Below are 16,992 nucleotides of genomic sequence, written 5' to 3' on the forward strand. Positions count from 1 at the left end.
GGTGTTCAAAGGTAAAATAACCTGAATCCCTCAATTAATCAACTTTGTTTAACATAACAGTAATGCACAATTGAGATAACCTCAAATAGGATGTAATGAGATGATGGTATAGTTATGTAGTTGGCGCCAGGTAGAGGCGAACTCACTGACGGAGTCAGTCAGATAATCCGTCATCATGTCACAATAAAGATGTAACTTCACATGAATGAAATAAAACAGCCATGAATGAGAGCATGTTGAAAATAAAAGCGCCAAACTTATTTCTCTCTCTGTGTTAATTCTCAGTCGCATTGCTCCCGCATATAGGCTAGTCACTGTATGTAGGCTAAACAAGACCGACTCGTTTAAAACTCCTTAAATTATATTAACGTCTGCTATATAACATCGAATTAATTACAGCTCCCTGAAAATTAATTATTATGCCTATCTCCGCAAGACGTGTAACGTTAAGTTAAACGCAGAGATGAAAACAGCGCTCTGTCATCAGCATTTCATAGACTGGCACAAACATTCATTTTGATACCGTAGATGAGATTGACACTTTAAGAAAAGTAAACAAACCAGCGAATACAGCATAGCTTTTACAATGTTTGCATATTCCAGAGAATATTCACTCTTTAGTCTATTAAACACATAAACATTTTAAAACTGTAGTTTAAAATGAATTATTATATTTATGCTCATAGTTATGTGGAGTTGATAGACTCAACTCTCATTTATGTTCTCCATTTGAAAACATTAGACTATATAAATGCCTGTTGCCTGTTGTTAATATGGCCTTATTTATAAATAAAAAGGTAAAACAGCATTAATGTTAAAAAGACTTTGCACTGTATTAAAAAAAATCTGACTATTTAATGATGTAAATGTCTTGTTCTGTGTAAGCGAGTGAAACTGCAAAAATGACTCTGAAAAAAAAAAGCTCAGTTCAGTGCTGTTGCTGTAATTGTAAAAAACAGAAATAGCGCAATAAGTAAATATCGGCTCTATATTATCGGTTATCGACACATAAGCATACAAATAATCGGTATCGGTAAAAAAACAAAAAAAAAACCAATATCGGTCGATCACTAGATGAAACGCTGCTTGTCAATCAACAGTCATGGGAGGGGTGTCCGACTGTGTGGCGTTGGCTTGATTTGAGACAGGAACACATATAAGGAGATTAAAAAAACCACTGGATGGATTTTTTCATCATTATAGGACGGTTGTGTACATGCACTGCCAACACACATTTCCATACAATCAGCCTTTAAAAGTCCATGTACAATTATATGACTACTTTAAATCCTGATAAAGAATGTTTCTCTTATAAAAATGTGTTAATCAATTTTCAACCTGTCCTGATTTGTTGTCATGTTGGTAGTGTTTGTGTGTGTGTGTGTGTGTGTGTGTGTGTGTGTGTGTGAGTGTGTGTGTATATATATATATATACATACATGGGCGTCGGAACCATTGTGTGTGGGTGGGACAAGACCCACCCACTTTTTAAGACCAATGATATTGGACCCACTCACTTTTATCATCTCTAATTCAGCACATGTCTGCTTACATTGACTACCCTTTAACCGAGAAACTTATTATTAAACACATGTTAAACGCTTTATTTCCCCTTTTCTAATATTTTCTATTTTTTTTATTGAAAATAAATACCTTTCCGGTAATTTGAACCCGCATTTGGCGGGTTGGTTGGCGGGTGTTAATTGAGAACCCTGTTCATAGTCATCCTGTTTGATATTGAGACACACACGGATGCTTTTCAGATTTTCCATCGCAGCTTTCTCTCCATATTCTTTGCAGCCTTTAATACTCTGGATCCTTCACTGAATACCAGAAATAACTCAGTCCGGCTAAACATGTACTGTGAACAACTGAACACTTTTGTGACTAAAAGTTTTCTAAAAAGTATTTCCTTCTCAAGCAAGACAGTATTTGACTCAGTAGAAGCACATTGGGAGTGGCTTTGGACTGCACCATGCCCAGTGCATTATGGGTGTTGAGGTTTTCTGACTTGTTTGCCTAAAAGCCTTTCTACTAGCCTGGATGCCAGCCGAACTTAGCCCCGCCCACAATATTTTTAGGTTGGGCAGTTCGGTCTGGCCTTGCTCCATAGAGGAGTAATTATCCCCGAACAAAACACACCTCATAATCACAGCCCAATGGAGCAGTTTCAGACTCATATTCATACTAGAATTGAGTATGACCACGTCAGGCTACCTTTCTACTGCATAGGCAGCCAACTTTTATTTAAATCCCATTTTGCCAGCAGTGAATTACCCCTTTGAGTACACGTCACTTGGTTTGATCATATGGGTTGTGGATGTCATTTCATGTTGAGCTTTATTTAATGGGGCCTTTTTTATCGTTTTATTTTTTTCAGGGAAAGATGGAGCTGACTTTGGAGATTGAGAAGGAAGCAGATGGGAGACCTGCTGGAAAAGGCAGAGATGAGCCCAATATGAATCCGAAACTCTATATATAATATAACCTTATTATTATATACATATAACCTTATATGGAATCGTTTCCTCTGAACGGTTCACCTAATAATTGTCATCTGATGTGAATTAGCAATTAAAACACGTCTATATAAAGCAACTACCTAAAGGCTGAGGTACTGACAAAATGGCTGGAAAAAAAAAGATACCTTTCAAAAAGACAAAATCAATCACGACGAAGTCAATATCCTATTCTATCCTATCCTATTTTTCCCAGTCTTTGAAGTATGTTTTATACATTACTTATTTTATTCTTTTTTTTTTCTTGCACTTGAATAAAGTTAAAGGTGTAATCTGCCGGTTGTCCTGTAGGTGACCTCATAACTCTCTCTTCTTACGATACACTTCACAATTACTCCAGAGCACTCGATCATTTGTCTAGTGCTACTTAAGTTAGGATGCTTTTGGGAAACAGACCTTAATATTAAGATCACTCGTACGATTGTTTTTATGATCAACTTAGGCTGACGAAGCTTTTGGGAAACGCAGCTCTGGCTGACAGGTGGTTGTCACGACAACAATGTAGTTTAAGAGGGCACAAGTTCGCGTTCATTTACACTGAATCAAAACCGTTTATATGTCGCCTTTGATACCAGGGGCTGTGGTGGGTCAGACACGGCATGTTTTAAGTCTGCTTTAATGCGGCTTTGCGTCTTTACACAGAATTTTGAGCAGACACAGACCCGCTTTAGAGCCGCCTTAACTCGGCTGTGTAAAGGCATCTTTAGTGCTATCATTCAGTGGGATCTTGTTGTATTCATTACCAGTAAGGACACACTTCATCAATCCTTTCACAAAGGTGATGTTTAGACTTCAGTATTTTCAGAACTACATCTCCATGAAAATCGTCAAACCCTTCAATTGAGTGCTGGAGGAGTTCAGCATTTTATCCATGTAATGTGTTTTTGGAAATGGTTAATTTTCTTTATGACAATCAGACCATTCATGCAGTGTTTGTTTTGTTGTGGTTGTTTAGGTTTTTACCATTAATCACTCTTTGCACCATTATTACATTTCATCATGAATTTTCACTTTTTGGTTCAGGTTTCACTGATGTTTGGAGACATTTGTACACAAACCATGAAGTGTTTTCTATTGTGAAAGTCTTTTATTGTGTTATATTCTCAGATCATTTTAAAGTTTATTGCTTAAATGTTTAAAATTGTTAAATAAAGACATATGTGTTTTAATTGTGTCAATTTGTCTTGAATTAGATTTCATTTTGTCATTTTAACAATAAAAACTGCCATGTTCAATTTACATTATCTAATGGCACACAAATGCAAGTATTCTGGGATTGTGATATGATCAGAGTTTACTGGATGGAGATTCAGAAGATTATTGGTCAATCTTTTGCCCTTTCTCTGAGTATCTTTTGAACTGTCAAGCTGCAATTTCTCTGCGTTTATGATTTTCACCTAAAGTCTAATGCTTTCTTGCATATTTGTTCTCCTAGAACTTAGGAATGTATGTTGAATGCCTTTATCTCTTGATTTCTGTTCATTCTGGTCCTGTCGCTCATTATACCTTCAGATTGTTCACCATTGTATGTCACAGTTACTGTGAGATACCTGTCCCACTGTCGTGTTATTGTAAAACTATTGCAAGACAGATACAAAAAATGGCACATAAACATGGTATATTTTAGCAGTGAAAAAAATTTCAAATACGTTTTATATTATTTATGTCCTTGTTCAAGCTCTTTCTGAACATCTGCATGATTGAAAATGTAATGTTGAGTTTGTTCAATAAAAAAGTGAATATTAAGTGACTTATATTTTAGATAGATGTTAGGCATTATATTTTACATGATCTCATGTACTGCACATGATGATTTTACATGTCTAAAGTATACTTTAAAAAGTATAAAACTTGCATTTCAATGAGGAAAAATGAACTGAATGCACCAAGAAAAGCTTTTGACAGAGCACAGTACCCCAGAACAATCCTTCTCAAACCTGTCCAGGACCCAGTTGTTCAAAAGTTTGGTCTAGATTTGGAAAAGCCGTGTTTTGCTATCCAGAATCAGGTAATCTTTCTTATCTTTGTGCTGGAGCACTGCTCATCTGGATTTGCAGTGCTCAAAATGGGGTTACTTTCCATAATGTAGAATGCTAGCTGTAAAGAACCACAGGTATAGAAGAGTCTAAATCTATTGACTCTCTTCATTTTAAATTGATATGGAAAAAAGAATTGGAACAGCAGGAAATCTTCAATACAGTCATACTCTACAGGAGGTTTAACGTTTGTTTTGTTTTTTTAAATGAGTTGGTTGAAAAAAGTTTAAAGGGGAATTCTGTTTGTTTCTGGATTATTAGTTTGATTTTTAAAAACTTACATTTTTTTGCTTTCATGTGATTTTTACATTTTTCAAACTTCCAAGCGTCATGGAAGCTGCATTAAACAACTTTTCTCTCATATAATATTAGGAATCTTATATTGTTCCCAGTGTTAGTCGTAATTGCATTTTTACTAGTAAGAATTCAGTTGTTGAGCTCTCTAATTCAGTTCTTACCAGTAAAAATGCAATTAGCCTACGAGTAGCGCTGGGAACAATTTAACAATTGAAGATAAACTGGCTTGCCAAAGTAAAGGGCGAATTAAATGAATAGACTTTATAATAAGATTATGTCCACATTTGTCCTCCCTTGTGCCGTTTTGCGCATTTTGGACAGAAGCAACGACTCAATCCATTAGACTGTAGGCGTTTGTGCAATTAATCATTTTTTGTATTATTTTCGGTGGAAAAATAATTCCACCGAAAATAATAGTCTAATAATAATAATAATAATAATGACTGTTCAGAAACCATACATCTTATTTTAAAAAAACGTCAAAGTTAAGTTTGTAGCTATTTAATAAAGTATTCAGATTGGATGTGTGATCACGTGCTTTGCTCATGCACGTGCAATTTTTGTTGCTACAGCGACGTGTGTTATGAATTCTGAACGCATATACCATAGACATGCGCGTGCATTTTAGTTGCTATAGCGACGCGTGATATGAATTCTGAATACAAATATACACACGCCAACCGATCGCTATCTGTTGGTTCAATTGACCAATTCACGCACTTGCAGAATATTTTCTGTGCTGCTGATTTTGCGATTTTGAAGCAAATTTCGGAGAGACTTTTATTCTTGAAGAACATCGGAAGATAATATCCTTTAAAAAGTTATATTTTTGTTCATTTTATCTTTGAAGATACTTTTAATTTATTATTCTTTTATTATTTTAGAAGGAGTTTGGAGTTTTATTAAATTTTTTTGTTTAATTTTTTTATTTTGGGAGGCAGTATTTCTAAGGAGAGTTGTAGATTATTGTATTTTGTATTGTATTGTGTTTTGTGTTGTGTTGTTTTTTATTGCAGTTTGCACTCGAAGGATGTCGATGGCTCACATGATGGGTGAAAGAGGAGGTGAGTGTGCTTTTGGTTTTCACTTGTTTATGGTTTGATGTTGTACAATGATTGACTACATTAATGTGAAGAAAATTGTGTAAGGTTAAAAATTCCCCAATGTTCTCTGCTTAGTGATCACATGTATTTGATTCCTTGCATATGAAATAAAACTTTTCAATTTGAGTAACGTAACTATAGTAACAATCAGTGCCGTTTCTAGGCATAGGCAAACTAGGCGGTCGCCTAGGGCGCCAACAGCTGGGGGGCGCCAGTGAGCCCCCGCCCCAACAAGATTTTTTAGTTATTTCATATATATTTTATTATTAATATTTCACACTTTTGGTATTTCAAAGCATTATAATTAGTTGTGATGATTGGAGTGAAGTCGCCCTGGTGATCAGGGCCGGCGCTCCGCACACGCACATCACGCACTGCGCGTAGGGCACCAAGTGCTTGGGGGGGCACCAAAAAATCTGGGTCGTGAAAAAATCATGACAATAGGCTACTAGTATAAATGACAAATAAAATATTTCTAAAAGCATGTTAATATACAAAAGCAATACAAAAGTAATATAGGCCTAGACCAAATTAGTCGAGAAAAAGGTGAATCTCTGTGCCAGTCTCCCTCTGGTGCCACGTAAGACAATAGCCACGTTTACATGCACGTTTTTGAAGTAAAAAGTGCTGGGGCAAACGCTGTTAATATGAGAGGGTGTTGCCAAGCTGTCTGTGGCATTATGCCAACATTATCTTAATAACTTCTAACGAAATAAAAAGTTTACCCCTCAGAAAAATTAACTTTCCTCTCAACATTATAACCTGGCGTGAGCGCGCCGCGGCGCGCACTCTTCAGTGGTGAAGGCGCGCGCTGTGTATCGCGTCATATAAGGACGCACACTCAAAAGTAATCGGGTCAGGTCGTTTACATGGTGAAACTTTTCGTTTGATCAGTTCATGAAAAGGTTTATCCCACCCCTCTCAAACCGATTACAATTTCATTCGGTTTGGGCATTTTTATTCCGATTGAGGTGTTTATATGGAGCATTTAAGTGGTCTGGCTGTCATCAGCATCAATGGGGACGTGGCTCAGAAACTGTCATATGATGACCTGATAGCTGATTTTGCAGCTAGGAAATGTAGGCGTGTGCCTCTGTAGGGCCTCTGACAACTGATGGAAGTGAAAATGTTTAATATAGTTCTATAGAATACCAGAATGGTCTCTTTATAGAGATGTAGTCCCTCTGTTGAGTAATTTCTACTGTGCAGTTATGCATGGTTATTTGCAGTTTAAAATGTGCACTTTAAAATTCATACTTCATAAAATTCATACACTTATACTGTTATTTGCACTTAACTTTTTTTGCACTTTTAACTTTGTGTTTACATTGTTCAGTTCCAATTATTCATTTGCAGCAGTTATTTTGGAAGTAAAGAGAACCTAAATAAGAAATTCTGAATGGTAGTTATTTCTTTGGTTGGTTGGTTGGGGGGTGGGGTGGGGTGTGTGTGTGTGGGGGGGGGGGGGGCACCGCCAAGCATTTGTGCTTAGGGCACCCAAATGGCTAGCGCCGGCCCTGCTGGTGATAGTGGCGCTGCTGTAATGAAATCACGTAGAGGGCGGCAGGTAACGTTGTCATCCGTGCCGTTGAAACGCTTGTGTCCGAGTGAAAAATGCGGATAGCTCACTTAATGTAACTGGAGTGGACACGGAGGCGATTAACATCAAACAGATCGCACTTTATTCCCCGCTGAACTCTCATCACAAACTCCCTTTCTGTCCACAGCATTACTTAATAAAACAAAATGACTGTTACCAACAGAAAACAGAAAATAATCCCCACACATGGGAGCTCAAGACTCAGTGCGCACATACACAAAATGCAGACTTCGTTTGCAGGGAGCGCACGCAACTCTTAAAGGGGCCACACTATATTTCTACTCGTTACAGCGTGCTTTAGTTTCATCATCATGAAAAGGTCAAAGCCAGCAGCGGGCTAAGTATCGTAAAAAGAAAAAAGAGGAAATATAAAAAAGAAAGCGAAATATACAGGTATGCTAGTCTACTTGTTTACTTGTTCTCTACTAAGCTGGTCGCTCTATCATAACGTTGAGCAAAACATTACACTGAATATTAGTACTGGATGGACCACACGCCATGCTCATTTATTACAGCTGCAGAACATTATAGCAGTTCATTTGAATAAAAAAAACATTACATCAGAGATAGCTGTTTAAATTGATCAAGTAGGCTACTACTGTCATAAACATAGGCGTCACTAGGCCCTTTTTTATGAACTTATGCCTCAGGGGGAGCATGCCCCCAAACGCCCCCAACATCTGTGATCTCAGTGATAATAAACCTAGCTACATTATTCGATTAATGCATGTACAATATGCCCATGAAATAAGGAAGTCATATTTGCTTTATAAGTTATAGTTTTAAAAAAAAAAAAAAAAAAAAAAATGGGGGGCATATAAATCTTGCCTAGGGTGCCAGAAAGGCTAGAAACGGCCCTGGTAACAATATTTGTTCACTGACATTGATCACTGACATTGTTTATTGATTATTATTGAAAAATGACCAACTAACATTATGTGATATGTGAAATATTCCAGACTCAGGGCGTTCCAGATCCAGAAGAGCTGCTTTCTCTCAGATGGCTGGTCAGGAGATTTGGGGACCCAGTTCTGATGACCGCGATCCGCTGCCAGACCCGACCCAGATCCAGGCCCTTCCCAGATATTTAGCACCTCCGTCTCTGTCTGAGTTTTCTGTTTTTGTGTCCACAGGTCAGGCTGACAGGAAGAGGACGCGGCAGAGCGACAGCCAACAGAGCTCAGATGATGATGAACATCCGCTCACTTCATCTTCATCTAAATGCTCTTGCATGGGTCAGAATAGTATTTTAATAAAGAAGTTATGGCTCCATTTCTATTTCTAATTTCAATGGCTGATTTGATGTCTAAAATTTTCCAGACTCAGGCCACTCCAGATCCAGGAGTGGATCGGACAGCTTTGATTGGTCGTGCCCTCCGCTGCCAGGTCAAGTTCCTGTCGAGCCAACAGGGACTTATAATGGCCGAAATGTTCAGGGTGCCGTGGAGGCGTCTATCCTGAACAAGATCTCAACAGGTGAGACTGAAATAAGGCTGGCCAGTGTAAAGTGTACAGACAGAGATTTTGCTATTTCATGCATAACTGCTTCAAGTTTTTATCATGGTAATGTCCGTTCACATTTACTGTTGCTCAGAACAATTTCGCTGAAAGTTTCTTAATTTTTTTAGAAAAGATTTGAATTGGACATTCGTCTAACATTTTCAGAACATCTAGAGAACATTCAAAAGTAAAGTTACCATAATGAAAAAGTATAAACTAGAACGTTCCTTTAACCAAGAAAAAATAAATATGTTTTAAACATTTAGGGAACATTTAATTTTAATATTAGCAATCTTAAATTGTTCCCAGTGTTGCTAGTCATAATGGCATTTTTACCAGTGAGAATTCAGTTGTAGACATTTAGTACCTCTGTCTCTGTCTGAGTTTTCTGTTTCTGTGTCCACAGGTCAGGCTGACAGGACGCTGCAGAGCGACAGCCAACAGAGCTCAGATGAGGATGAACATCCATTCTCTTCATCTTCATCTTCAACTTCATCTAAATGCTCTTGCATTGGTAAGAATAGGCTTTTAATAAAGAAGTTATGGCTCCGTTTCTATTTCTGTCTTCAATGGCTGATTTGATGTCTGACATTTTCCCGACTCAGGCCATTTCGGATCCAGAAGAACTGCTTCCACAGAATCTTCGCTGGGCATCGTGTCATCCTTGTCCCTGAGCAGCAGAGGCTCGTACAATGTCATTTGGAGGTGGAGCGGCGATGAATCGGACAGCCGAAGGGAACAGGGCAGGTCTGACAGCTTTGATTGGTCGTGCCCTCCGCTGCCAGGTCAAGTTCCTGTCGAGCCAACAGGGACTTCTAATGGCCGAAATGTTCAGGGTGCCGTGGAGGCTTCTCCCCTGAACAAGATCTCAACAGGTGAGACTGAAATAAGGCTGGCCAGTGTAAAGTGTACAGACAGAGATTTTGCTATTTCATGCATAACTTCTTCAAGTTTTTATCATGGTAATGTCCGTTCACATTTACTTTTGCTCAGAAATGTTTTGCTAAAATTATTATTATTATTTTTGTTTAGAAATACTTTAATTGGACATTCTTCAGAACATTCAAAAGTAACGTTACCATAAGGCAAAATTATAAAATAGAATGTTCCTTTAACCAAATTAAAAAAAAAATTGAAACACTGAAAAAACTGGACGTTTTGAACATTCAGGGAAAATTTAGAAATAACGCTTTCTTAATTTAATATTAACATTAGCAAAATGTTCTCAATAAGCCAAAATCAATTTTTGAGCAAGTTCATAACCAGCCAGTGTTCAAAATGATCTTCTTACCTTAGTCCGATTCACAGCGGTAAGCTTGTAATAATGTTTTATAATTTGAGTGGTACTGGTGGGTTTCTGCTGGAAATTCGAGCATGTCTTTGCGTCTTTACGTCACATCTGTATAAAGAAGGAGTCCGGCTAGTAGTAGTATCGCATCTGAGGATGCTGCAGGTGGCGGATCATTTATAGCCTTTACTCACAGCAGCTGAAATAATTAAACTTGTCATTTTGATGGCGGATTGTAATCCAGAAAGGTCCAAACGACAATCATCAGTGACAACTGGAGATTCACTCGTAGTCTTTAATTCAGATGTATTTCATAGATTTGATTTAAAAGAATCCATCGGAAAAGTGAAGGCAACGTTTTTAAGTTTTATTTTATTCATATAGCCTAAAGATAATTTTATTTGGATAATTTTGTTTTATTACCATACAATATTCCTAACACCTCTACCTCCGTAATATTTCAGTCCAGGTCGGCCCATGACAGATTAGTTAAACTGTTAATAACTTAAATAATTAGCAATTTTAATATTAGCAATCTTAAATTGTTCTCAGTGTTGCTAGTCATAATGGCATTTTTACCAGTGAGAATTCAGTTGTAGACATTTAGCACCTCTGTCTCTGTCTGAGTTTTCTGTTTCTGTGTCCACAGGTCAGGCTGACAGGACGCTGCAGAGCGACAGCCAACAGAGCTCAGATGAGGATGAACATCCATTCTCTTCATCTTCATCTTCAACTTCATCTAAATGCTCTTGCATTGGTAAGAATAGGCTTTTAATAAAGAAGTTATGGCTCCGTTTCTATTTCTGTTTTCAATGGCTGATTTAATGTCTGAAATTTTCCCGACTCAGGCCATTTCGGATCCAGAAGAACTGCTTCCACAGATTCTTCGCTGGGCATCATGTCATCCTTGTCCCTGAGCAGCAGAGGCTCATTCAACGTCCTTTGGAGGTGGAGTGGCGATGGATCGGACAGCCGAAGGGAACAGGGCAGGTCTGACAGCTCTGATTGGTCGTGCCCTCCGCTGCCAAGTCAAGTTCCTGTCGAGCCAACAGGGACTTCTAATGGCCGAAATGTTCAGGGTGCCGTGGAGGCTTCTCCCCTGAACAAGATCTCAACAGGTGAGACTGAAATAAGGCTGGCCAGTGTAAAGTGTACAGACAGAGATTTTGCTATTTCATGCATAACTGCTTCAAGTTTTTATCATGGTAATGTCCGTTCACATTTACTGTTGCTCAGCACAACTTCGCTGACATTTTTTTTTGTTTTAGAAATATTTTAATTGGACATTCGTCAGAACATTTTCAGAACATTCAGAGAGAATTCAAAATCTAATTCTCAATAAGCCATGAACTCAGTGGTACTTGTGCTGTCTGACACACACCCGAAACTTGCGCACAGAAAGCCGCTTCTCAGACGGCAAACAATCCAGAATAGAATTCTATTTCAAGACTTTTTGCTTTTGAATTGTCAAATACACAGAAAATTGTCAAACTGGCTGTCATATTACATATTACATTTATTATGGCATAAATAACACATAGCTATGCATTTAAAAATTAACGTTTATTTAAATATATTGTATTTAATATAACATAAATATATTATATTTGCCATTACCAGAACTGATTTGGTCAAATGAAGCCAAAAAGATCAGATAAAGCAAGAAAAATAACTATATTGTGACCACTAATATTTGTAAAATAAGATTTTGGGACATTTATGCAGGCATTATCTAGAAATCAGGAGGATAGCCTGGAAGTATTTCCATTACTTTGGATTTATAACATTACAGATGAAAATGTCAAAGTTAAATGTAAGTTATGTCATTATATCGTTGCTTAATTTGACGTCATTCAAATGAAAATCTTCATTTCAGAAAATCCTACAGAATGTGGGAAAGGGAAAAGAATTCGTTCTTTCTTCAAGAGGGTATGGAAGGCTATGAAGAGTTCTGTCTGCTGCTGTTGTCTCAGTAGTGCTGTGGATGTTGTGGAGCCTTTTTCCCCTGATCCTGAGCCATCATCATCTGCGTCAGATCCCTCCGGCGTCAAGCTAAATGATGGTAAATCGCTGATCATTATTTCTCCAACATCGTTTTAAACAGTATTGTCATCTTGTTTTTCACTGAAAATAATGCTTATGGCTTGTTTTGAGGAAATATTAAAAAAAAAAATTTTAGGTCATATATTTCTCATATTTTTCTGTTTGTTTTTCAGAGTCTTTTGAGTCTCTCTATAATGTGGGAGAGATGCTTGGATCCGGAGGATTTGGCAGCGTGTACAAGGGAACACGCAAATTTGATGGCAAAAAGGTAAATCTGACTGAATTGTTCAAACATTTTGCTCTTGAATGCATCAAAACATATTTCAAACTAACTTTCTTTTTTGTTGCAGGTTGCCATCAAGCAGTTAAGCAAGACTGAAAACAATCGTTATCTCTATATTGTAAGTTGGCCAAAACCTGAATATGTATTTAGTCGTTTCAGTGCAGATTACTGTAGTTAATACACCCGTAGAAAGCATTAACTGTAAATGTGATTGACAAATAAGCCTAGAGGCACCAAATAACTTTGAGCTGAAAAGGCTCTTTTGAATGTATCTAAAAAGATACTTTAAAAAAAAGGACTTTTTCAAAGATACTGTGATATATTTTCTTCATATTTTTACTCAGCTAACCTTCTGATTAATATTTTTCTCTAGCCTGGGCATCCCAAACCTCTCGTTACAGAAGTGGCGCTGCTGCTGATGATGAGGCGAAAACCCATAAGCCCGCTCATCATACAGCTATACGAGTGGTTTGAACATCCTGGAAAATTCACTCTTGTTATGGAGTTCCCGGAGCCTTGCATGAGCTTGCGGGACTACATCGTTCGTAAACCCATCCTGTATGAACCCACAGCACGGTTCATCATGCGACAGGCTCTGCTGGCAGTACAGGTCTGCATCGAGCATGGTGTTTTTCATAATGACATTCATGCGGAGAATTTCCTGTTGAATGAAAGGACGTTGGAGCTCAAGCTGATAGACTTTGGCTGCGGTCAGCTATTTAGCAGTGATGGCTACGAGAGCAGAACATACGCTGGTGAGCATTTTGAGAGTGTGAAAACCTGAATGTAGTGACTTATTATTAAATGCTTTAAAAAAAAAGCTCATCAATGTGCAAATGTCTTGTTTACAGGACTACCGTATTACTGCCCACCTGAAGTCTTAACAGAGCCTCGTTTCCACGCCGTACCAGCAAATGTGTGGGCTCTAGGAGTGCTGTTGTTCACTATGGTGCACGTATTTCATCCCTTTCCCAATTGGAAACAAATCAGAGAAGCCAAAATTCCATTAATGTACCACAACTTATCCAAAAGTGAGTGAATCATATTGACAACATTGATAACACACACACACACACACACACACACACACACACACACACACACACACACACAAAGCAAAGGCTCTGAACAGAAACAGTTAAAGATGAAGTATGTAAGATTATATATAGCTCAACGTATAGCGAGAGTTTGGGGCGTGGCTACTGTAGCAGGTGGAGCCATGGGAAAAGAAATTTAGCTAAAGAAGTGAAAAACAAAATTCGCTGCATTTATACCTTACACAAGTCATGAACATGTCAAAGTGAACAAAGCATTGTGATACAAAGCACGCTTCAATAATAATAATAATAATAATAATAGATTTCATTTATAATGCAATTTTCATTCCGAAGAATCCCAAAGTGCAACAAAGGGAAAAAATAAAAAAAAATTAATAACAAGTAAAAATACAGAACAATACAAACAATCAACCAACACAGAAAACTGAACAGAAACAGAGCTGATGGTGAACAGAAAACAGAGCTAATGATATATCATAGTCATGCTCCCGTTCAGAAAGATACATTTTCATAAAGACAAATGCAACACCGCTGAAAGTATTCCTAATATGTTGAACCTTAAACAAGAGCTGTGTTTGTGATGTTGGGGAAGACGTAATGAACAAAAGGGGCCGTTGCAAGGTTTTTTGAAAATATTATTTATTTTGTAATTCCGGCCTGTGCCACTAGTGTGACAGAAACTACATACTTCACTTTTAAAGTAAAGCTGAAGAACATTTTACAGTATAATAATCATGTTTTAGATGCTGTTTTCATAGATGAATGACTAACTCCTTATTAAAATTTGTACAGAATACAGGGATCTGATTAGCCAGTGCCTAGCCCGGGATCCAACTAAACGGCCAACGTTAGAGCAGATGTCACGACATAGATGGATGAGATGACCTTCTGTAGATTGGAGAAGTTCAGGAGATTCACTCGATCAGTGATTTCAGCAGGTGTGAGGAAGTGTAACAGACAGAGTAGGATTATTATCATTTGTCTTATTTCAAATTTGCGTTCTTGTTATAGTCAAGTCACCTTCATTTATGAAGTGCTTCATACAATACAGATCATTTCAAAGCGGCTTTACTGTAATAAACAGGGAAATATACAGTGTAATAAACTCTAAAAATCATGATTCATGAGTTGACTTGTTCATATAATCTTTGTATTGAATAGGAAACAACATACTTGCTGTCCTTGGTGGAGGGCTTGAGCTCGAGACTTGAGCCGAAGCCTGATGTCCAACCCCAACCTGACTGAGAACTCAGAGCCTGTCCACGTCTGAGCAAGAACACGAGAGACTGCAAGACTGGGAAGAAGTCATCAGTCATCACAGCCACATTTGCTTTGATTTTAAACGTCAAGACAAGTCATCTTTATTTATATAGCGCCTTATATACGACCGATCTTTACTCACAGCAGCTGGAATATTTAAACTGGTCATTTTGATGGCGGATTGTAATCCAGAAAGGTCCAAACGACAATCATCAGTGACAACTGGAGATTCACTCGTAGTCAAAAGCAAAAGATTCGTCTGTACAGAAATTGAAACCTGCAGGAAACGCTAAAACACGCTCACGCAATACTGATATTTTTAGCATGAACAAATTGAGAACAAAGTTTTGCGGGGAAATTTTTATTTTTTCTCATAAATTTAATGGAATTGTTTTTAGATACTTCACCTTTAAATTCATGTTTTTATAATTCGTGGAATTGTTAATTTGCAAAGCTTTAATTATTCATCATAGCCCCTAAGCTAACTGAGTAGCTACAATCAATTCATTCAGTTTATTGACACCCCTTCAGTTAAAAAAATATAGGCATTTAATTCAGATGTGTTTCTTTTATTCTGTTATTTGATTTAAAATAATCCATCAGAAAAGTGAAGTCAAATTTTCCAAGTATTATTTTATTCATATAGTTAATTTTTCCTTTACTACCGTACAGTATTCTGAACGCTTCTACTTCTGCTAAACGTCATCAGTCGCTGCCCAATACTGTTCCATTTCAAAGTTTACATCTAGCCAAGAATAGTTTAAATCCCCGGATGTGTCCTTTTATCAAGGATGCATCAAGAGGTGACTTTAGCCGACTTGAGACAGACAGGTATCCCAGAATGCATCTCGTGCCAAACAACAAGTGTCATTAGCAGAGGAGAAACCCAGTGTAATTTAAAAATACTACTGTTAATGTTTCACTAAATGTACTTGTTTAAAGTTCAAACCTGTGGTTTATTCATAAAGAGATCGCCTATTTGAATTTGATCTGCCGTTTTCAGAGTTGTGAGATCCAGTCGATCACCGGGCGCTCAGCGCTCTTTAACCCCTCTGAGAGCAGCCTTTCTTCAGCTAGTTCTTCTGATGTTTGCCGCTGACTCTGATGTCTCTGTAGTGGTTAAACATGAGATATAATTTGTCTAACTGGCAAATCATTTTGGCTGAGCTTGAGCAAAGTGAAGTTTCATAACTTTGTATTTTTAGGCTTGTTTAATAGTTGTAGCCTACTAGCACTGACTTTGTATGTTTGACTGGATTGTTTGCTTTATTTCTTGTATAGCTTCTTATACCCTTATAATGGCTATTTGATCTTACATAAACTGGCATTTAACAAAAAGAGACTTTTTTGTTATATTTAATTTTTTACACTGATAAATATATATGCACACTTATTGTCTGAACCACATATTGTTTTATATATTTTTTAATAAAAAAAGTAAACAAAAAGCGGCAGGGTTGTTTTTTATATTTTGTTTTGTCATAAATATACATGCAGTGAAGATAATAAAGGTACGCATTACCTGAACCACATGTGTGTGGTTATTAATATGTTTAAGATTGTTTTAAATGAAAATGAAATGAGGCAGAGTGGTGTTTTTTAATACTGTAGTTTAAAATACACATACAGAGATATAGATAACAGGATTAGAGCGAGCTGAGTGACGCGATGAAGAACGCGCTGCAGCACGCAACAGTTTCAGAACCACGTCGTCCACAGAACCGTAAGTTAGCCGCGCTACCCATTCACGTGATTTTCTTTCGTTAAATATAAGCTTTCACGGCAGTTTTCACGTGGATTTTAATCGGAGCGATGTCTACAATATTTAACAACAATACTTTTTAATAAAGTCACTTTTCTGTTCATTCTGGTCTGAGATGAAACCTGGATGAAACTAGTGATCGACCGATATATCGGCGCCATCTTGTGGACGTTTTTAGAATTCCATACGCGCGCCATTAAAGGACAGCGTGAAGGGAGATGATGAGTCAACAGCGGTGTTCAA

At 37.5% G+C, this 16,992-nt stretch overlaps 1 protein-coding gene across 2 annotated transcripts; it reads left to right on the forward strand.

The window, feature by feature from the left end:
- Positions 1-12,222: 12,222 nt before the first annotated feature.
- On the forward strand, positions 12,223-16,390 carry LOC137056040 (serine/threonine-protein kinase pim-2-like). Of its 2 annotated transcripts, none has more exons than XM_067429989.1 (6): positions 12,223-12,405; positions 12,560-12,654; positions 12,737-12,787; positions 13,043-13,424; positions 13,521-13,700; positions 14,520-16,390. In XM_067429989.1, the coding sequence occupies exons 1-6, from the start codon at positions 12,285-12,287 to the stop codon at positions 14,609-14,611; spliced, it is 921 nt and encodes a 306-aa protein (XP_067286090.1). In that variant the 5' UTR covers positions 12,223-12,284; the 3' UTR covers positions 14,612-16,390. The 2 variants fall into 2 exon arrangements, with proteins under 2 accessions (XP_067286090.1, XP_067286091.1); XM_067429990.1 differs by having other exon boundaries at positions 14,889-16,390.
- Positions 16,391-16,992: the final 602 nt, after the last annotated feature.

The sequence above is a fragment of the Pseudorasbora parva genome, chromosome 21 (genome assembly GCF_024679245.1).
Source record: "Pseudorasbora parva isolate DD20220531a chromosome 21, ASM2467924v1, whole genome shotgun sequence".
Lineage (NCBI taxonomy): Eukaryota > Metazoa > Chordata > Actinopteri > Cypriniformes > Gobionidae > Pseudorasbora > Pseudorasbora parva.

Excerpts from the sequence above, each read along its gene's own strand:
- LOC137056040 (XM_067429989.1), top strand. The coding sequence starts at position 12,285 with ATGAAGAGTTCTGTCTGCTGCTGTTGTCTCAGTAGTGCTGTGGATGTT. Across the intron at positions 12,655-12,736 it reads GCAAATTTGATGGCAAAAAG|GTTGCCATCAAGCAGTTAAG; the intron begins GTAAATCTGACT and ends TTTTTGTTGCAG. Across the intron at positions 13,425-13,520 it reads CGAGAGCAGAACATACGCTG|GACTACCGTATTACTGCCCA; the intron begins GTGAGCATTTTG and ends TCTTGTTTACAG.